Raw genomic sequence first — 22,742 nt, 5'->3', positions numbered from 1 at the left:
CAATACTGTCAGTCACAGACAGCTCAAAAAGCTGACAAAAATAAATTGTAGTTTTTCTCTGGAGAATAGTTCATTCGTGGAAAAGCATACACCAAAGGATATACAGGAAAGGTGTTGAAACTTATGCCCACAGTAAAATGCCTTATAACTTACTTTGCTTTGCTTTCTGTCCAAGTAAAACTGGTGTTGACTGATTGCCATTACCCAGATGGATTTGATCAGGGAAGTGTTTGCATACCAGGTTTGCACTACCAGTCCACTATGACCAAAGGTCCTTCTTGACACTGAAATTCTGAGGAGAAAATAAATGCAATTTCAAGACAGGTCTTTGAGGTTTAAAGTCTCAAATGCTTCTCTCTTTATCAGGTAAAGCTCAGCTGTTATTTTAAAAATGCAAAAACTCAGATCTCCTTCTCCCCATCACCTGGTGCTGCTGCCTTTCCTCCTTCCTAACGTTATTTTAATTCCACAAAGTTAAAGTTCCTCCTGGTTGAACTTTACAACATGGAGCAGTAGCAACTGCTGTGCTTTTTAGCTCAGCAGCGCAATTGTGCTGCTGAGACCAAAAGTTGGGTACACTACAAACCTAGAAAGGGTGAGCCATGGGATCCTGAAAGGAGTGACCAGGCAGGATGGGGGACCTGGGGGGATCAGCAGAGCATCTCACTGCTCCTCATGGGCCAGCTGGGAAGCACAGTGGTCCTATGCCAGAAGTAAAAAAGACAGCAGCAGGAGAAGCAGAAAGGAAGGTGGAATCAGAAATTCACCCTGGGCAAAGGCTCTTTCTTCCTGGGAGGGACCTGGAGGGGAAGGCAGAGTAACACAGCTGGCAGCTGAGCTCCCACCTTCCTCCCTGTTTGCTTTGCGCCCCTGCAGGCTCCAGCTCAGAGGAGGGAGAATCGCTGCCAAGGCAGGGGAGGGCAGAAGGTGAGCAACGAAGTCCTGCGGGCTGCATTCCCATGTCTCCTGCTGCACAGTCACATTATGGAGGCCTCTCGGAGAAGGGGCTTGTAAAGCGAGCAAATTTGGCGCTGATGAATAGCCCTCCCTCTGCTCTAAGAACTCCCTTGGTGGACACAATAGGAAATCTGAGAGAAGGATGCCCAGAGCTGTAACACATCAGTCACTCCAGCTTGCTCACTATGGCTGCAACATCACAGCACTACTTGTCCATCACCCACAGGGTGATGATCCAGCCCTGTTTTTTCTTTCAAATGCAGGATCAGGCTCAGCATTGCAAAGCCCAGAGTAAACTCAGGTCTGTGTTGAGCTCAGAGGCACCTCCCATCCCCATCCACTAACATGAGGTGACGAATCCCAAGTCTGGGTAAAGATTCATCCCGCTGCTGTAACTGCCTCCTCCATCCTCACCTGCGGGGATCGTGTACTTCCACAGCAAACTTCTTTTCACGGAAATAGAGATTTTCCAGCTGTTTCCATTGAAATAGCTAGGAGAGTTGGGAGAGAGAAGCAGAACACTGTCACTACAAGAATTGTTGATCCTTTCTCCACAAGGTTATTTAATTTCAGCAAATTACAATTCCTGTGTATCTTCAGCTATGGCATGAGCTCAGCAATAACACCACATATAACACCAATTAAGAACATAAATATATAGGATGCGCCTCACGTACAATGCATTGCAGATTCAGAATTTTGCCTGTGACAACATCCATTTCCATCAATAGCACGTTTAATTTCCCTGCTAGAAGATCAGAGATCTTGGGGAGGGCAGCTAAATTCTTTTTCTCTCTGATTAAATGCAAAAATCTCTAAACAAAGTAATTGCATAGACACCTCTGGTTTCTTCCCTCAGTGAGAACTTTCCAAGGGAACAGCAGGAGCTCAGGGAAAACCAAGACCTTTATTTTCTGAAGACACTGAGTGATTCAGCATGACATTTTGGAGCAGGAGTACAATATGTACTGAGAAAGAGCAGCTCCATGAGGAAGCCACCCCACAACACATACTTCTGTAAGGAAATCACAGATTTCCTGCAAAGTGCCAGCTAGGATAAGAGATCAAAGTCAACTAGGGCTTGGCAGCTGCACCCGTGGGATCAGAATTTCATATGAATCTGCTCTTGCTTTACCCCAGCATTAGCCACCCTCTGGGGATGATGATCCATCAGGGTTGGATCTCCTCAGCCCAGCTCTTCCTGAGCTGTTCCCCCAGCCCTGGATACAGATTTCTGCAGCACCACCTCCTGCATCCTCTCCGGCAATGCCAGGGTGTGCGGGCGCACATGGGGACCTGCAGAGGTGTCCCCAGAGATGTCACCTGAAGATCACAGGGTGCAGAAGCACATGCTGTAGTTTACAGCCAGCTACTTTCCAGAGATACAGCCCATGCAGAGTACCTGAGGTACTTCCACCTAGACTGGGCAGGCAGGGCCAGCATTAACTGAGAAAGATCAGCTTTCAATGCCAGTGATCCAGCTGAGGCACCGGGGCCATTACAGTGACCCCCTCCTTCCCCACAGCAGAAGTCCCCAGCACAGGTGACATTCCCGCTGGCCTCCCCCAAAACCCAACGCCCCACAGTCCAACTATGGAGAAACTTCCAGTTTTGTGAAAAAGTACAGATTACGCCACGCTTCATTTGAAACATTCTTAACACAGATCGTAATTGAAACATAACCCAGTGCATGTGTTTGTGGGGAAAACTCTGGCTCTTTCAGTGACCTTTCTCTTTGTTTAGTTAAAACTTTCCTTTTTAGTACTACAATTTATTATTAGATACTACTATATGAAAAAGGCAGCAAGGGGAAATGTCATTTACTAATGAGTCATTTTTTTAAAAGACTGTGGAAGTTTTACTCTGCTGCTCAAGTAAGTTTATATTTGTATTAGAGGCACCCTGTCCAATCACACTGCTTTCAGAAGTGCCCTCTTCATAACTTAGCATTGAACTTTTAAAGAAATACATTAAAAAAATAAATAAACAGAAAACAGCTCATGCAGTATGCCAGCACATTGAGCAACAGCACCCATGGGTGCTCCAGCACGCAGACATCGCCAGCATGACCCCAGCAGCTCAGTCACCTCCCTCCACTGCCCAGCCCACCATGAACGCTCCCATCCCCGCACTCACCTCCCCGCAGCACCAGCCCCTTCTCCCGGGCACCACCGGCCGCTCCAGAAAGCATTAAGGATGACATGAGAAGAGCAGAGCAAGAGGCGGCTGCCGTGCCATCCTTCTGTGCCACTGGCTCCGCTTTCGCCGCCTTCACCTCCCACTGCTGACACACGCCTGACATCACCGCCTCTCCCGGCAGAGACGCCTCCCGACCCACCCTTTCCCTTAGATAAAGACAAAACTGAATGGAGGAGAGAACCAAAGAGGGTTTTTACTGAGGGGCTGCACCCCTTAGGAGCACGCCAAGGTCTGTTGTGGGGCTGAGGTAGGAGCGAGCCCAGCCAGGGGGGCTGCAGCAGCAGCCTGGGCCCCCACGGCAGAGTCCTGGCCCTGACTCACACTCGACAGGCAACAGGTTCGACCAGAAGCATTGCTCCGTGTTCCCGGCTGTCCCGCTCCCACGCTCATAAAAACGATGGGCGTGCTTCAAACATGACCTCTGGAAAAAAAACTGCCTTGCTGCCTCTTATCGGTTGCAGGTGATGACTCCCCGTCCGCTTTATCACTTCCTTTGGGCTTTTCCCCTCCGGATGTGCTTGGCATCCCCGAGGGCTGTGGGTCACCTGTCCTTGGGACAGCAGGGGTGAAGGGGGACAAAACGCGGCTGCCCCACCAGCTTGAGCAGCCTCCTGCTCAGACAGAGGGACACACTAGCACCCCAAGGGTCTGGGCGGACCCTTCCATGAGGAGCTGCCTGTGCAAATCCAACCCCAGCCCCGGGTGAGATGCATCTCTGATCATCCGTGGTGCCAAGAATGACTGAAAAAAAGCCTTTGCATTTGTAAGGAAACCTTCATGGAATTGCCTCAGGATGTGGGTAGAGCTTTGCCCCATTTCCTCCCCACCCAGTGAGATCCACCCCAGCCCAAAAACGAGCTGAAGGTGCCCGAAGCATTTGCAGCCCGGTACATTCGGCACAAAGACATTTGCCACTTTGCCCAAAGACACACAGGACTGGGACAACTCCAGCTCCCCCGTCCTGCTGCTGCTCCAATGCAAGAGAGATGGAGAAAAGGTGCTTGAAATTCTGCACGCAGGACACATTTTTGCTCTTAGAGACTAAAAAGCACTCTGTCCTTAAGCTATCTCATGAACAACATAAGATCGTTACCAACCAACTCCTCTGACAAACCTTCCTGCAGTCACGTCTTCTAAAACAAAAAGACCAATGACTATTTGAATAACAAGTTGTAGTCTAATAATATTTAGATAGGTGCACTTCAAAATAATCACAAATGAATGCATTAAGAAGTTTCTGCCTAACATGTCTGGATTCATGAAGGCAAGAGGAAAAAAAAGCATCCATACAAACAAGGGGAAAAAAAAAGAGTAATAAAGAATAAACCAAAGTAAATAAAATGAAATCCTATAAACTCCTTCAAATAAAATTTTCTAAATTGTGGTCAAAAGGCAATACTCGGGAAACTGTCACTGCACTAGTGTTTTCCTACTCCCTTCAAATACTCTAACTCTGTATAGACATGTCTCTAACTCATTCAGAATTTCAATCTTACCTAAACTATGTGTGTATTAAAAGAGAAGAGTTGTAAAAGATATACATATATCTGGAAATCTGAAGCTGGTTTTTGAGGGCTGGAAGGACAATTAGAAATAATTAAAATGTTTTTGTGGAAGTTTTGCAATGTATGTTCCCTTTAACCAGATGATTAGGTCCACCAGAGCTAATTAATGTTTTCTTAATAGTCTTCCCATCCATTTAGATTGCCAGATCCTTAAAGGCTCAGGAAAATTCCACTCCTATTGAGCACGACTGACTCTCCAGGCAGAATGTGGTCTGGTCAAGGTTTGTTTTCTGGGTTTTTGTGGAGAAGGTGGAGGTGCAAAGCTCTCTGATCACACCTCATTACTCAGGCACTTCTGTGCACCAGCCAGACTTCTAGTAGCCAGCTACTACTTCTGCCAGACCATGAGTTTAAGTTTCCTGCATATTTACTGTGATCCTCTTTGAGATACTACAGAAAACTGAACAAAAAGATATCGCCATTCTAACCCTCTTTTCCCATACAAAAAGAGCTGTAAATTGTAGTCTAATGAGACACAAAGCAGACATAGACTGCTTAAGTAGTGAGGCACCTTAATAAAAGAATCGGCCGTTTTTTAACCTGGCCAATCTTGCATCCAGTTTTGAATAAAATGCGAGTTTGTCTGGGCCTGACAGCAGCAGCTCAGCTCGCTGGCTCAGAAAAACGGCCCCATCAGGATCAGAGGCAGGAGCTGGCAGAGCTTGAGAAACTTGTGAAAGAGCTTCTCAGGGGCCCTATGATTAATATTTCTATCAGCCCAATGCATTTTGTTTTTAAAAAAATATATTTGTTCACTTTTTTTTTAATGGAGTGTAAGTCTGGACAGAAGCTGGTTGCAGGGTTGTGCAGCCAAGCGCTGGTGCACCAGCCCCGGGCACAGCACGTGTCACGCTGCACCCACTATGTTTCCAAGGTTGATGGCAAATTCCAACCAAGAGCTAAATTACCCATTTTCCACCCAAGGGATCACTAGATAAGGCCAGCATGCAAGTGCAAACCATGCTGCAGCATTTGCAGCAGCCCTTCCCTTGGGAAGCACTTTGAAAGCACCTCGTGGTATGTGTGGTGCCTGCAAGGAGGTTCGGCAACCAGCATCCCAGAAATGGCTGGGAAAGGCAATCTCCAGACAAATCTGGCAATTCAGACCAAGGAAACATTAAAGATTTCTGCCTACAGGAATGCACCCCACCTCAGTGAAGGAAATTACCACCCTACCGGCAGTGCTGGAAGACGGGCTGTGTTTCAGCCTCTCTGCTGCAGTTTGCTGCCTGGCACGCTACCTTCAACCAAAATCTTTGTTTTAAATTGCTGTGCCTGGCCTTGGAGGGAAATATTTGAGGATACAGCAGGAGGGCCAAACTGCCCCACCTAGAGCAACTTCTGAGAGAGGGAGGCAGATGGCTCCCACCTGTGCCAGCACAAATTGGTAGAGCTCACCTGGAGGCATCCTTCATCTCTTGCATATTAAGCCAGTCCTCTAAAAATGTCTTCAGTCACATTTTTTCCTAATGCATTATGATCCGTCCTTGCTCAGTTCTCAGTAGCATCAGCATTAACAAGAATCAGAGTTGTCTTGGCACCAAGCTGTCCCAAAATGCATGTTTTGGGGCAGGTGACACTCAAGCAACTTTCCACATATCTGGAAGGAAGTGAATTTCAGAGCACTCTCATAACAGCTCTGTGTTTATTTTAAATAATTATGCAAGCTTGATATCTTACGTCTAAATCAACAGCTTCTACTTGGTGAGAAATAAACACCGTAAAAGAAATCTCTGCCTAATTAGATCTGCCTGCTGAGAAGCCTGTATGCATGCCATTGTGTTCTGAACCATTCAGCAAAGCAGGACAGCAAATTTACACTCAGTTATGGCACTGCAATGGAAAACTTTCAGCATCAGCTCTTCGTATATATCGAATCAAAAGAAAAATATCATAAATATTACCCATTTCAAAACTTGCATACGCTTAACAAAAACACTTCTGAGAACACAATGTGTTCAAGACAACCAGCATTAGAATCACAATTCTTGCAGATTTGAAACAATACCATCGCAAGATTAGTACTTCTCTTCAGACATTATAGTTCATTTATCACCAGGGAGTCGCCCACAGAAACACAATGAAGTGGGAGAACAAGTCAAAAAGCCAGCAAGCTGCCTTCTCAAATTCCTGTTCCCTAGAGGATCACCACATATTGGCTGAACGCAGAACAAACTCAATCCATACCGTAATACACGCTCCATAAACAAGACAATGCATTGTTTATCTCACCAGTGGGAAGAACAGGGCTAGAGATAAAAGGGAGATCTATTCTGTTTTGAAAAGGCATATGAAGTCCTGGGACCTGTTTTATGCTTTTCCTAATTGGTTCAGAGACTGGGGACAGGATCTTGGCATGCCACCCCATAGCAAGCAGGAGGCACCTCTCGGTATTAACTGCAGCTGAAGGGAGAATATGTTTGCAAAGCAGCAGGACTGTGGAGTTAATCCCAGGTCTGAGCTGAAATCTGAACAAGGGTTGCCAAACCCAGTCTTTTTAGGCTGTGTGAGACTTCAGGATTATCATCAACTCACCCAAGTGTAACCTCCAGTCAGTGTGAAGCCACTGCTTCTATCCACAAAAAAAGAGACAATTTTCATAAATGATACAAACCAATAATACTCCACTTTCAGTTTATCACAACGTTGGAACGCAATGCTCTCCTTGGCTCCCATCAGCTCACAGTCCCAAGCAAGGGGTAAAACATGGGATCGCTTCACTAGAAACTGCTTCCAAAGCAATATAAGCTTTCAGGAGTGACTTACAGCAACAAAACTCTTTTCTCAAAACAATCTCAGGTCAACCAGCAAAATATTAATAGCTGGACTCAAACCTACCCAGCCAGCTTTACACACACAGACAAACACAGCAGGTTCTCCTGGTCCAGCCCTGAGTTACACACGTTTCCCTGATGGATGACTGATGGTGCATGCGCAAGCATTGGCAAGGCTGGGCGATACGGATCTGGAGATTGCTTCATCCAAATCTATCTTGCAAGTTGTTTCCTGTGAAGAGTTCTCAACCTTGGACTTCACACAACAGTGTTGATCCAACCACAAAATCTTGGGATAACCACTGTGCTCCAAGGCCCATTTTTAGGTCTCTTTGCCTAAGGACCTACTTGGATAAAGCCATAAGATTTCACTTTTTGAGAAGGGTGGTTATATTTCATGGTATTTCATTGACAGTGCATTAATAGTGTAGTTAATTGTATATACTTTTATTATTTTTTTTAATTCCATTCTAAATATGGACTTGTCTCTTGCCAGATGCCTATAACAAATGCATTAAACAAATACAGCTATGTGTGACAACAGCCATTAGCACTGCAGAAAAGACACAGGTAGCAGAATAAAACTCTCTGGTGTGAATTCAGCTGGAGCAGAGGCACCGACTCCTGTCCAAAGGCTCCTACCTGAAACTCAGTAGATTTCCTACTGCAGCCACTATCACAGAGATTTGCACAGCTAGAGAGATTAGTTGTATCCTTAAAATTAGGAAAAGCCACCATAGTCTTCAATATGTTTGGACTCATCCTTCCCCAGATTTAATCAGCTACATGTATATTTAAACATAACTAACTGAAGAAGTGGAGCACCATAAGGATGCTCTTTCCCAGATGACCAAGGATAAACACAACAGCACTTTTGATCCTCAATACAAACAGCAGGATAACATCAGTGCATGGCAGTAGCGAGTTTGGCTTCATCCCAAAAAGTAAAACAAGAAAATTCTGCTAAATGCAGCAAATCTAGCAACTCTGCTCCAGAAGCCAGGCATAGTTTACATGCCTACTCCCTTCTCTCATGGGCTGCTTCAGAAAGGATTGTGTTTGCAGACTCCTTGGAGATTCAGGCAACCTATACAGACTCTTCTCCCTCTGAAATATATTCTGATACGTTAATAAATATGAACAAAACAACAATACTGGGTAAAATGAAACTTCTGCCTGCCACATCACAGGCAGCATCACCATAGCTACACTGAAATAAACAGCAGTGTGTCAATATTTTAACTCCCAAACCAAGTCTGGATGTGCCTCTCTAGACCCAGCATCTGCTCCTCCTCCTCCCAAAAGCAATCTGATACCAGTTACTTCCACAGATCTCATCAGAATTGCACTTCGTATTTCAAACCTTGAAACACCTTTCACGTAAAGCAACTGCACATTTAGCCATATGTTAAAAGTAGTCATGACTCAGGACAAGCTGTGGCTTATGTAATTTTTGTCCCCTCCTAACAACAGGGGACACAAATCCATACGAATACTATAGCCATATCCATCCCCACATTTTCAAACAGCTTATTGGCATTCCAATATCTGCATTCGGGCTCTTCTCTCCCACCTTCCCTTTTAATCTCTAACCTCTGTTGTATAATTACAGTAAAGCAGACAACTGTTATCATTTCCATTTTAACACTTCCACTGTAGAGGTGACCTTTGGTTTTTATTTTATTTTTCTTAAACACAACTGCTGCTGTGTTCAAAGGCAACACCTTGTAACTAACTGTAGCAGGGTGTGGCTTGGTATCTGGACCCTGCTGACCTTAAAATATCTGCCTGGTTGATGTCGTAAACTGAAATCCCACAAGCACAAAAACTGCTTGGCAAAGCAATGCTTCTAGCTAGGCAGGCTACAGTTTCTTGGAGAGCATAGCTGGTCACAGCGGGACATCCTGGCTAGAAAGTGATCCATGTTTGACCTGACCAGAAAAATCTTGTAGATGTTGCCTAAAAACTCGGAAGTGCTCAAGAGCAAGAAGAGCTCCTTGATGCTCTCCTTTGATGATCAATGGCTGCATTAATATTGACTTCATCTTCTAGGGTTCCTCTTGTATCACTGTCATTTAGAACATTCATGGTAAGAGAGATCTGGGGCTAAAATAAGTGCTTTACTAAACAAAGCAAATGAAGGATCTAAGAGTTCAACCTGGGAGACATAGATACATAAATATACCAAAAGGAACCAAGTGATAGCCTGCTCTGGAAAAAGAGATCAAGTTAGGAGCTTGAAGGGGAATTACTCTTAACAAGGAAGTTTTGATAAGCTGTGTTTTTTGGCACAAATACACTAAACAATATCATTTTGCAAATGTAAAATTCCCTGGCAAGCAGCACATACTTCACGTGAACTTCTGCCCAGATCATTCCTGGGGAAGGAGAACAGCAAAGCTCCAGGTCTCCATCTCCTCCCTGCTCAGATGTTCCAACAAAGACAAGACCAGAAAGAAACCACACACTCAACCCTGCACATGCAGTCCTGGCTCTTCCCCATTTAACCAAGCAGGTTAAATAACTCTTCAAAGACCATCAGGGCTCAGACCTGGGCTGACGGGGGCTTTGACAGAGCCAGTAGTACAACATGGTACCCTCTGCCCTGTCTGAACAACAAAGGAGGTTTGTTGGCAGAGTTGACTCTGCAGGAGACACACTGGGGAGCAGGGAGGTGCAAAAAGAGCAGAAGTACCTCCAGTATTTGGCATTCGCTCCCAATCCTCCCTTATAATTCGTCACATCATGAAAACATATAGTTGTCTAAATAGGTCTGCAGTTTCACACAGTTCCCTTCGTATTACAAGGATTATCAGTGGAGCCTTTTATCACTTCACACACCAAAAATATCTACAAACGTCAAGTGAAAACACTGTTTGAGTACCAAGGCTTGTAGTTCATGACATGCAGAAACCCACTTGCTTCATATTTCTGTAGGTATCCCTGGAGGCTGCCAAAATTCCGGTCCAGACTGTCTTGAGACCACCAAATTCAAGATAAAACATGAGCCAGAGCTCCTAAAGGGAGTTGTCACTATCCACATGAGAGTTTTACTGCCTCAGTGCCAGCAGAATTTCCCTTCTCCCTCCAACCCCTTCTCTTTTGCTCACTAGCCTAATATGCAACAGCTTAAAAAAAACCAAAGTATATTGTGACACACAACACCACCTGCCTCCCCCTTAAAAAAAAATCAGATGCAAAAAACTTACTTTTCTGGGCTTAACTTTGTCTTGTAAGTCGTACTGGCCTATTCCTTTGTAACTTATTCCAAGCCACCACGGGATTCCTTGTTTATCCTGAAAAATAGATATCTACATGAACAAACAGCTACTTAAGAATTAAGCAATTCCAATATTACAGCCCGTTTCATTCTGTGACAAGCACGGGTAGGTAGAGAACAAGGACATTTTTTGCAAACAAATTGACGTGAAGTGGATTGCCGGGGTGAATGTTGAAATGTTCTCCCCCTGCCTTCTCAGCCAGAGGGAAGAACCTATGTGATGGTTGTGCGAAGTGGACAAAAAAGCGACGGTGCTGCTGACACAAGGGGGTGTCACTTGTTGCAGGAGTGGCTGTGAGGGGAGGAGGATGTGGGACAGAAAAACCTGTGGCCAATGACTGTACCCACTAAATGCAGGCACAGACAGCTGCAGGAAGAGAGAACAGCACAAAACATCAGCTTCTCAGGTACCACAGTCTTGGCCATGACTCAAAGTAAGGAGAGATCATCTCTGCTGAGCTCTTCTGCACAAAACACTTTGGCCCAGGCTCTGCTCTACAAATGGGAATAAATGGTGTTTTTCCATCACTCCAAAAATATTTCTCAGCATTTTCCCACTCCAAGTGCACACTCACTAATCACCTGCCACTTAGAAGTACTCTTTTCTACATTGTATTCTTTTCTCTAATCTTGATTAGAAATGTCTCTGAGGAAACTATTAACTACTTCAGATCTACAAGGGATATCCAGTTTAATTAAGCTGATACAAATTTAGCTTCTGATAGGATTATAGAAGGTTTCAGAAAGACTCCTTTCAGTTTTCTGTGGGGCATAATGCTTTGCTGCTCTCTGGAAACAATTTTTAAAGAATATTGAAGGGGGAAAAATTATAGAGGCTGAAAAATGGGGGGGTTAATTCTGATAGAAGAGTACTGAATCATCGAACTACTCCTACAGGAATGTAATCACATGTAATAATCTAAGCAATCACATTATCTATGAGCATTTACTAACCTTTACTCTATAGTAATGAACTCCATATGTTGGCAAAGCTTCCACCACTTTCATGTACCTGTAGACAGATTTATAGCATATCAGATAATTTTCTCTGGAGGGAATAATATCTGTTAACATATTTTTTTCACACATATATGCAGGACATGTCATTTATCACTTGCATATTTTGAAGGTCTTAATAACTGAAGGCCCACGTTTTGAGAAAAAAACCTTAGCATCCTGGCTCAGGGAAAGATGTGGTATTTTGGTCCAGCTAAAGCTAATGGAAAAATTCTCATATAATGCAACATTCAATCTCTTATCAGAAGGTCGGCGAACTGAAAGTACGAATTTTCAACTGAACGTGTGAACTTTTTGGAAAATGTTGGCAGTAAAGACCTGCCTATGATCATTGCACTATGGGTGCTTTGGTTAGGATGGACAGGCTCCAAATTAAAGTGTTCATGCGGTTGTACAACTGTTTCATGAAGCAGTTCAGACAACAACCAGACAATTCTTTCCCTCGTTCCTATTGAAAGAAGCTCCTGAATTACTGAGACAGAGTTACAGCTTCAAGGTACATGAGAAAAACTACAAGTTGCCTGCATTGTGCAACCATGGTATTCTTCTCAAACTTCTTGGTTTGTAACACATCACACTGAGTTTGTCTGCAGGAAGTACGGTAATATTAAAGGTAAATTAAAAATAAAATTCCACAGGCTCTGTTACATATTGGAAGACCTTGTTTCTTGAGATGTACAGAATTTGGCTTTCAAAAGAACATGCATTTGTTTTTGGTTTTGTTTTTTTTTTTTTTTACAGGACCTAAGGTTTGGTGTGAAAACTAATTGATAGCAAGCAGGGTATGGAGAAGAGTCTTCCAATAAAGTAAAGTCCAAATAATTTATTTTATATTTCAGATATCTAAATGAGGACACACAACCTCAACCGAAAGTATGTGAAATCTGAAACTTTGAATAAGTTAACTTTGAAATATAACTCAAAAAAAAAATCTGACAGATTCAAATGGTAAAGCTTGCAAGCTGTAATGACCAAACAAACCAGCCTGCATTTCTACTTCTCAACAACAACAAAAGTAAAAATAATATCTTCACAAATTAACAAGTGTCATACTCACTGAACAATGGCTTGTCCTCTGGTCAGACCTTTTATTTGTGTATAATGCTCAATTACTCTGTCCTCACTGCAAAACAGGCACAAAACCCAACTTAGAGGCTCAGTGACTTTTTTCACATTTGACAGCATCTGTCAAGATTCAGATGCCTGCTCAGCATGCAGAGATACGTCCCTCTGTACAATTCATGCTCTGGTTTATATTCTGTTTCTTACTGATTTCTCCCCCACCCTTTGAGCAGCACAGAGATGCCCTGCTGATTCCCACCGTTGCACGCTGCGTTCCAGACTAGTTAACAAATTGTTTCAGATCAGCCTGCTCCGTTGCAGAATTACAGTACTAATTGTATAAATTCATTTTCACATTCTAAAGGACCAAATCTTCAAAGGATGGTTAATGGTCCATACATAAGACAGAAGAATTTAAACCAGAAATGTTTTCATTCCAGTATAGCTTTCCCCTGACATTTCACAGGTGAAATATATATATCTGTCAGCAATGACCTTTTTGTATTTTTCCTGTTATATACTTCAACATTTTGTTTTAGTGGAATGAGAAATAAAATATGCATTTAAGTGTCAAACACTTCAAAGCAAAGAAAAGCCCAGCAGTATTCATTCTGAAAATGAAAACAAAAAAAGCACAGATCATAAGCAAGTACCGGTATACTTGAAAATCCATCAGATATATACACAATAAACCACCATCACCAAAAAACAAATATAAACCCCACCACAAACACACAAGCGAGGGAGTCAAACTTGCACAAAGGGCATTCCAAGGAAACAATGTCATTGATTGATCCCAGACGCTGTGCTCCTTTACAGCAGATCCAAGCCACAAAACTGGACCGGCTTATTTTCTCCCCGTGTCCTGTTGAGGGGAGCAGCTGGGTGGGCATCTGGCCCAGCTGACCCAGTTGAGGTCAACCCACCACAGAGGCTGTACTGGGTGACAGCTGAAGAGCAAAGTGCTCTTTGCAAACCCAGGCTTGGCTGGAGTTCAGAATTCACCTCTTTCTAACCCATGGTCCCCATGTATTCCGATCTAGCAGTTTCTGATTCAGTAATTTAATTAGAGTGAACTTTCAATGAGGGATTTGCATCCAATCTTGTGTGATTTATAACCTTCTAAAAACTGGAAATGCTTGAACACAAGCAATTAACTCCAGGTCCTACGTCATGCAGGCTGAAAACTTTTAGAAGAGTTTGCAAAACTGTTTAAAAATGATCTTGTCATTACTACTCATAGCAATTTACAGTTTAAATTAAACAGCTCACCAGTAAGCAAGTGACGGATGCTCCTGCAGTGTCTTGGTAGGAAAGACAGGCAGCGTCTTCAAGTCTTTCCTAGTGTTTTCATCACTAAAAAACAAAAAACACACAGAGTCACTGCTAGTGAATCATAGATGCAATCATTAGCCTCAACAGGAGGAAGGTGCTGTATTTGCTACCCAAGAACATGGCGCATTGCCCCGTATCAGGCTCTCATAGCAATGTAACTCTATAGGCCCTCTCACATGACAGTGATGTATATGGTGTCATGCAGACTCCTGTTGTAACTCATTATACAGACACGTGATTCTCGGGCCACCATGGCAGAAGCACCGTATCGGTATTTATTTTGCACACACTCATTCTATTTGCTGAGTGCAGAATGAGCCCTCAACAGCTGCAGAAGAAAAGCCTGTGCTCAAAAGCAAGGCTTGTAGCGCTAATTTTTGCTCTGTCTTTAGCTAAAATCCTACCTCTGGACAATATATTTCACAAAGCAGCATGCTGTTTGTCAAATCTCAGAGTTCAACACTGATCTGACTCAAAACAAAGGGTTTCAGTTCATACACTTCAGAATATTTTCACTTAAAAGGTTTCCTGGACTGCTCATTCTACAGAAAGTTCAATTATTTTGGACTCCAGGCCCAGTCTGGAACAAAATAAAGGGGGCTGAAGTACGTGACTGCAATTTGTCATAAAAAACCCCAGTAGAATATTCAAAAGCCTATTTACAGGCATCAGTAAAATGATTAAGATTTAATTAATGGAGCATCGAAGAATAAATCAGCTGAAACTTGCACGCCTCATTTCTGCAGGATTTCTGCGTGCCTTCGCAGCAGCGCCAACAAGCAAGAACATGACTTTCCTATGCAAGGAATGCATCAGTCACGTCCATCAGCATCCGCCTTGATTTCTGCATCCAGGCTTTCCTCCTTCTGACCTCTGTTTTCATTAGATTCCATGAGATTTGATCTGAGCTACAAGCTCCCTCACCCCCAACACGAGCACCCTGTGCATCAGTAGAGTGGACCAGAGAACAGAAATCTGCTCCATGGGTACCAGGTATAGACCTTCAGAGACGGAGAAGGCAGCAAACCCCTACCACACTTCCATCTCACATGGCAGATGTCACATGGAAGGTACAGTAAATTAAAGCTTTTTGTTCTCCGCGAGCACAGGCTAATCGCTCTGCAAGCTTCTTCCCTGGCTTTGACAATGTGCCTCAACCCTGACTAAGAGAGACCACCTCTGGGGATGAGGAACCGGTTCAATCAACGGCCTATTTATTCTTCAGCGTCTTTGATGAAGTTGCCAAGAAGGGGGTCAATTAGCACCGAGGAGCTGTTGTTGCTGAGCTTTGCCGGGCCAGCGGTCTTCAGTGCAGGAATATGCACTTTTCTTTGCAAGCTGGCCAGCACCCAAGTGCCACAAAGGGGGACAGCTGGGCAGAAAAATCAGGATCTCTCCTCTCAGTGCTGAAATACAGCCAGTGCTCACAAAAGCTGAGGGGATTTTATTCACCCCTTGAAAGCCCATTCTGATGGGATCAAAAGGCTACAGGACATCCTAGCTTGCAGTGAGAAGGTAAACTACCAAGGTTTTGTAGGGATACATAAAAATGCAGATAGAGCACACCCTCCTGAGGCCTCAGAATATAGAGCAAAATAAATAAACAAACAAATTTCCTCAAATTTTTAAGCCTGACACATAACTGCAATGTCTGCTATAGCAGTCAGGGTTGGCAGGGAAATGTAGTGAAGTAGGAGAGGTTTTGGAAGGAAACAATAACAAAATACCTCCTTTTTACCAAACAAAAGGGATGTTCCTCCAAATATATATTCTCAAACCACAATATTCACAATCAGAGGTTTAATTGCTAGTCACTAAACACTTATTTAGCAACCTCATTGCCAGCAAACAACAAAATGCCCAAGCAAAGGCTGAAGCCAGGAGGTGAGAGCTGACCTCCTGAGGCAGCTGGGACAGGTGACCCCCAGCTGTCACCAACACAGTCAGCTGGAGAAGTCCCAGACTCTACTCTGCCAACCATTACAGGGCCAGTAGCCTCTCCATCACTGAGCCTCTGCAGAAATGCCACGAATCCTGGCAGCTGCATCCTACCATGCTCTGAAATGCCACTTTTTGTCCAATCTGTGGCCTCCAGTGTGGCTACTCACCTTCCTGTTTGGTTTTTGAGCCCCTTCCCTCTGGACCTGGTTGAGTAGCAACTTACTTCATCCTCATCAAATGACAAAATGTAGATGCTAGTTAAGCTTGATTGATGAGTAGCAACTCATCAAGATGGAAATGTTTGCCACTGAGTTTAAACCAAGCACTAGCCAGCCAGCACAACCCACTGCCTGACAAGGTCTGTGGGCTCTGAGCTGGGACATATAGTGACCAAAGGGCTGCAATCATGTCTGTGCCATGACTCAGGGCACGTCCCTCCAGCACTGACTCAAGACCCATTGACTCATTAGCAGGCAGAATCCATAGTGCTGTGACAACTTAGAGCAGAACTGGACCTTCCTCCTCTGTTGTTCTGCCAACCTACAAATGCACCCAACTTCCCACAATAGCAGAGAATACACTTCTTTTACAAGGCAAAGTTGGCCCTTCGGACTTGTCTTCCTGAAGGGACACAACCTTATCCTGAGGTTCAGACACACTGTCCTGTCTGCCTGCAGCTAGAGGGAGTTCATAAAAATGGACTTGTAAGGCCTGAAAGTCTCTGACAAGACACATAAGGATTTTATTTTTTTCCTGCATAATTGTAAGATAAAGCAGGAAACAACCCTAGAAAAATGTAAAAGACTTGGGAGAAACAGGGCACAGCTCCTTGCATGCTGGATGCCTTCAGACAGCGCAGGCTGGCACACAACAGCCCTGTTCTGCTGACTGCGTGCCCGAGGATTAGCATTTGGGGGTGATTCACAGCTTCAGGGATAATAAAAGCCTCAAATGGTCCTCCCCCGCCTTCCACAGAGTTCATTATCACTTCATCTGCACTGAGTAGCCCAAGCACATCTCCCCTTGACCTTCGGGATCACTTTCCCAAGCCCTCCAAGACCCAGCCGTTCTCTAGAAGTGACAACTCCAGATAGCAGGAGTGACGGTTTGAATTATTACCTGTTCCTGTTTGGTTTCACAACGGCCACAAGACAATACAGAATTCACAGGGCAGACAGCGCTGGCTCCAGATGTCCAACTGTCTACGCTATCTACCAGCCAAACACACCAGTGTTGTATTTGGCGTGTCCATGGGTGGTTCTCGTCAGGGCAGGAGGACTCGGCTGTCGGGATGGAGAGGCCCACTTGCATTTAATCTGACCTCTGCTATGGAGGGGGCTTCTTGATTGGTGGTTCTTGGAAAAATGTCAATACATAAACTTAAGCTGCCCAGAGTCAATAGGACGGAACATTTTTGGCAAAGCGTTTGTTTATTCCCCAGGAGGAGAGTATAGGAAATTCTCATCTGAAGTATAATTCTTCTCCATAGTGGAACAAAAGAAAACCAGACAGACACTTTCCTTCCCATTCCACCCTCTAAACTGGGAGTTTTCTCTCTGACAGATATTGAGCAGAACTTGGATTGATCTGAGGAGCATAAATTCAAATCTACAGCAGACCCTCCTTACGCCAAACTCCAGCTTGTATTCTTGGTACTGTCCATATTTAATTTACTGTCCCAATGTGAACATTGGGCAAGATGCTGTCCCCATGAACATTCCTCAGTCACCAGTGCCAGCTCTATGGAGATGGAAGGGCAGCATGTCTCCAAAATAACCAACAGCAATACTTAAACACGTACCATACTATGAGTAGACATTCCCACATTCACACTACTATCTGTAGCAGCAAACCAGCACCAATTTCACATGTTTCCGACAAACCACTGACATTTCAGTGAAATTATAGGCATCTTGCTAAAACCCCACCAGAAGTCTGTGAAGGAACCAAACCAGAGGATTGTGCCATGCTTTGTCTAAAGCACAGTACTGAAAATTACAAGAGACTTACATATTTATGTTTGCAAAAAGTGCATCTTCACAGCTTGTAATCAAGTGATACAACACCCCCTGCTAGGTAAAGATTTACTCTAATGTGCTAATTAGGACCATTTGTCAATGGCTGCCCAGGCTTCTCCCTGCACCCAGGAAATTAGCCTGTGGCTAATGCATGGAAGAGCTTAGATGTAATAAAATGTGGTTAGTGAGATTAGCATAAAATGTGAAAAGCAATAAACGCACCCAGAGCAGCAAAAGTTATATATTGGACTACCACACAAAGGCTTATTAGTCCACATCATCTTTGTAAATATTAACAACTTGATAAGGATGCGACTTCAGACAACTTTTAACTGACTGAAGTGATAGTAGGTGTGTCTGCCTCTGTTGAATTGTCCTGATAACGTTTTATAAAGGCAGGAATTTATCAGTAGGGAAAGTCCATTGTATACAGATTATCCTCTATTCTCAAAGCCACTTAACCTCTCATAAATACTTACTCTTATGTTGCTATGTGATCATTAGAATAGGTCAACTCCTGCGTGTTTCTGAATGTCACCATTTTATAATCGGTTAAATCTTGAAATTAATTTCAGGCACATCACTGGTAGAATTTAGTGTGGCCCTGTTTTTAGAAAACAATGACCAACCTCTCGAGTTGACCTGAAAGGTATTTCATGGACACCTAAAATCAGCACACGCTTCAGAGAATCACATGAGAGATACAAGGAAACACAGAGCTTCAAAGCTGAAGGATGACACAGTATACCCTGCATCATGAAGATGCTTCAAAAACTTTAAATTAGGATTTTTCTTCTTAATCTGTTTAAGATATTTAGGGCTACCAAACCAAACAGAAACAGCACACAATTAGAAACTTGAAAAACAATCTAAATTTTCAGATGGCTGGTCAGATTACTCAGATTATGTTAGTAACGATCCTATTTCTTGGGAATAACCACTAAATTCCCTTATTGCACGATTACAAGCAATGCTATAACAGTATGAGAACATCCCATGTCACTGCCCACACCCCAGGCTGGTCCTAAAATTACTTCCTAAAGTGACTGGACTTAGGGTAGCATCAACAAGGTCTTCAAGGTGCTCTCATTCCATGCATTCACAGATGAGAGCCAGCAACACCGACCATCACACTGCAGCTGGACTGCTTCAGCAACAGGTGCCTTTTCTGAAGGTTTTGTTTCCTTTTAAAATAAATAAAACAGTAGACTGTGGCAACCTCACACTCCCATGGAGGTTGGTCTGCCTTTCAAGGTACCACAAGAAACAGGTGTGAGGAGGAAGCAGCAAGGCAAGAGGAGAGAAAAAATGAGTGAGGTTAAAAGTGCAAGAGAAAAGAGTAGGAGGGAAGGAAGACAGAGCAGGGAAGGTACAGGAAGAGCTGATGGATTTAGCAGCTTTCAAGTATGTCAGAACAGCAGGATCTCGGCAGCAGGATTTTGAAATGCACTCTGACAAATCCTCTTTTGTGACAAGTGCCAGACGTTCCCCATCATTTCCCAAGCTTTCAGTTTATGGTCTGCTGGCACCCTCAAGAAAGTTATTTTTCTATTGAAGGAAGACCAGGATCTGGAAAGGCCATGAACAAGGGGCTCCCCTTGGCACAGCACAGCCAGAGCCAAACCTTAACCCACCAGCCAGCAGGGAGCTTTGCCCAGGGCTGGGCTGCAAAATCTGCCACTTGAATACCAGATAGGAACCGCCTGCTCAGAAAGGTATTTGAAGGAGCATTTTTAAGAGCCTTCCAACCCTGTACATGAAAAGAAACACGATAAGCAGTGCAGATGGCTTTTTCAATGCCAGGCTCGTTGTACATCTATGCTGCAGCCACGCTGTGGATTCCCATGCTGTGCTGCAACAACAGCTTTAGTTTCACAGCTTGAAAGGGACCTGCACCAAACACGGAGCATGGCTGGGGGTTGGCAGCCCTTCCCGACACTTAGCACAGGCTGGATCCCAGGCCTGACTTCCAGCTCCAGCCCTGTTCCTTTAGGCTAATTTCTCTGCTTCCTGAACCCTGCCTGACTCTAAGAGAGCAGCAGCAGTGCCCACTGATCTCATGGAGGTTTGGTGACCCAGCTCGTTGGCTTTTGGATGATGACCAAGAGCATCACTGAGAAAAAGCAACATTTCTCATACCAGCTATATGCATGTACCTCTCTATCCACAGACACGAGAGCAGACAAACGACGGTGTGAGCTGCTCCCAGATGAGGCACCATTTGTATTTCTACTTTGCAGATGACAAATGGGGGTGCTGAGGAAGCAGTTTTCCATGGCTACAGAAAATCTGTGTCCTGAACCTGCCCTAAATTCTCAGTTGCTCTTTTACAGCTCTCGATATGAAATATGAATATTTTGAAGATAAAACCCTTTGGTCCTTGAACAACACACCTACCATTGGTGATGGCTGACAGTGCCACGGGTCTGGCACAGGACACCCATGTTTACAGAGCTGCTCAGCCATTCCAACAGCGCGTGTTCGCAGTGCTTCTGTCAGATCAGACGGGAAGCAGAACAGCTCTGCTTTACCTGGGGATTTACTGCAGACCCAGAGCTGACTATTCACAGTTGATACAACGCTTGAAGGATCTCAAACTCTTCCCTCGCAACAACAGACTGTTATTTCTAACATTTACGCTTTCTTCCTGTTCACACAGAAGTCAGATTAGCCATATTAGTTGTAGGGTTTTAACATGTCTGAGTACAGCAGCAAAGTTTAAAGCTTGTTATCACAGCCTTGTGCTGATACAGAGATACATGGAACCACAAGAAAAATAAAGTATCCAAATAATGATAAAGACCTGACAAATCTGCAAAAGCAAAAAAGCTGAGGCTGAAAACCTGTCGTTTCACTTCCTCAAAGTGCAAAATACACCCCATGTGGTACATCCCAATCACTGTGGGGAGGATAGGCATTAAAAAAATAATAAAAAAATCTCTTAAATTTATTTTTAAAGGGAGGATGTTATTCTGAGTCAGATCAGAGCCCAAACTCCTGCTTGCAGCTGATGGTGCAAGACCGGAGAAACTTTCTGCAAGCCTGATGAAGTTCTCCAGATATGCAGCAGAAGGGAGGCAAACACATTATAACACAAAAGCCATAAAATCTAATTTTACAGTTGGAAAAGGCAACGCCATTTAATGCTGAACCTGTACTTGAAGGAAATTCTAAGCCCAAGGGGAATGGCATTTTTTACCTAAGGCTGTGGAGCTTTGCCACGATACTACCCCAAGCCTAACAACTATAACAGCAACATGTCTAACTTGTCCCTTGCATGGGGAACAACTTTGGGGATGGATTTTTTCTGGCACACTTGCCTCATGTCTCATCTGCTTTGGATGCTGAGCACACACAAGTGTTTCCCCTAGCCAACTGGGTTGTAACCACCATAGCATTGCTTCTGTGAGTTAAAAGTGCCAGAAAGGAAAGAAAATAGAGAAAAGAGGAGACTGCGGAGGGACACTTAGAAAAGAGTACAAAACACTATGATCCCTTCACTGCCCCTCAGGAAACTGTACAAACATCACGCATATGAAACAAAAATGCACATTTCTTACCAAATTGCCATAATTATATGTAAATATTAAAGTTACACTGCTGTATACAAGTAGTGAACCCCATGAGATCAGATGATTAAATTACTCAGAACACCCTTTTTTTTTGTTCTTCTCCAATTCTTTGCTCATTTCACCCACAGTGCTTTCACCTAATTCAGCCTAATTCATCTGCTGTGTAATAAGCACACTACACAGATTTCCTGGGAGCCCTTGCAGAACTGCTTTAAAATAGGAGATTGTAAAAACAAAAACAAAAAACCCCCAAACAAACAAAAACCAACCAACACTGGAATTGCATCATTGTTGATAACACATGTTGTCTGCCCTGAGCTGTACGAATCTACAGTTAGCACTAACAGGAAAAAACTCTCTTGCTGTTAGAAATCTAGCAGAAAGCATAAGTGTTAGCTACATCTTCTTCTGTAATTGCACCTGGTTTACACAGTGAATTTCTACTACTTATTGAAAAATAAAACACCAGGAGAGAGCTACATTTTAATCTCAGAACTGCTGCTTAAGTGCTCAGGGAGATACTCAGCAACTCCCTGCCCAGCTCCCCTCCACAGGCTGCCTTCCCTCAGCTACCCATTCCTCACAGTATTTTGGGGTGTAGAACCCCCAAAACAAACTGCAGTGACTTATCAAGAAAAGTGAGACTTGCACACTGCTGTAGAAAAACTACTGCAGTTTTCAGCCAGCTTTTCTTTGAAGAGGGTATACAATTCAACTAAGCAGTGAGCTTTCTGGGAAAGTGTGAATCTGATACCTGTCAAATAGGGAAATCATTGTCACTGAATGAAATACATATAAAATATTATTTTCCCTAAACATGTTTATTTACTACCGCAGTTCATTAGATATTACCAAATAAAGTAAAATAATCAACACCCTCAGCAAACAGGTTCAAAGTCAATAAATCTTTGCTCATCATGTTTCAATTCAGTTACTGCCAAAAAACGAGCTCAGGAAAGCCCGTAGCTGGGTTAGACCAAGACAGAGTTAATCGTTCACAAGCAAGTGCCTCGCAAGGTATT

General features: G+C 43.7%; 1 protein-coding gene across 1 annotated transcript in view; it reads right to left on the bottom strand.

Annotated features, from left to right (window-relative positions):
• FRMD4B (FERM domain containing 4B) overlaps window positions 1-22,742 on the bottom strand; it is a gene marked incomplete at both ends in the record, with an annotated part of 82,183 nt that overhangs the window by 13,573 nt on the left and 45,868 nt on the right. The window contains 6 exons of the mRNA XM_080350772.1: window positions 154-292; window positions 1,372-1,448; window positions 10,705-10,791; window positions 11,730-11,787; window positions 12,850-12,915; window positions 14,127-14,210. Of these exons, the coding sequence (XP_080206898.1) occupies window positions 154-292; window positions 1,372-1,448; window positions 10,705-10,791; window positions 11,730-11,787; window positions 12,850-12,915; window positions 14,127-14,210 (511 nt within the window). The remainder of the gene's footprint in view (window positions 1-153; window positions 293-1,371; window positions 1,449-10,704; window positions 10,792-11,729; window positions 11,788-12,849; window positions 12,916-14,126; window positions 14,211-22,742) is intronic.

The sequence above is a fragment of the Nesoenas mayeri genome (genome assembly GCF_963082525.1).
Source record: "Nesoenas mayeri genome assembly, chromosome: 10".
Taxonomy (NCBI): Eukaryota; Metazoa; Chordata; class Aves; order Columbiformes; family Columbidae; genus Nesoenas; species Nesoenas mayeri.
This window is presented reverse-complemented; position numbering and strand designations above follow the sequence as displayed.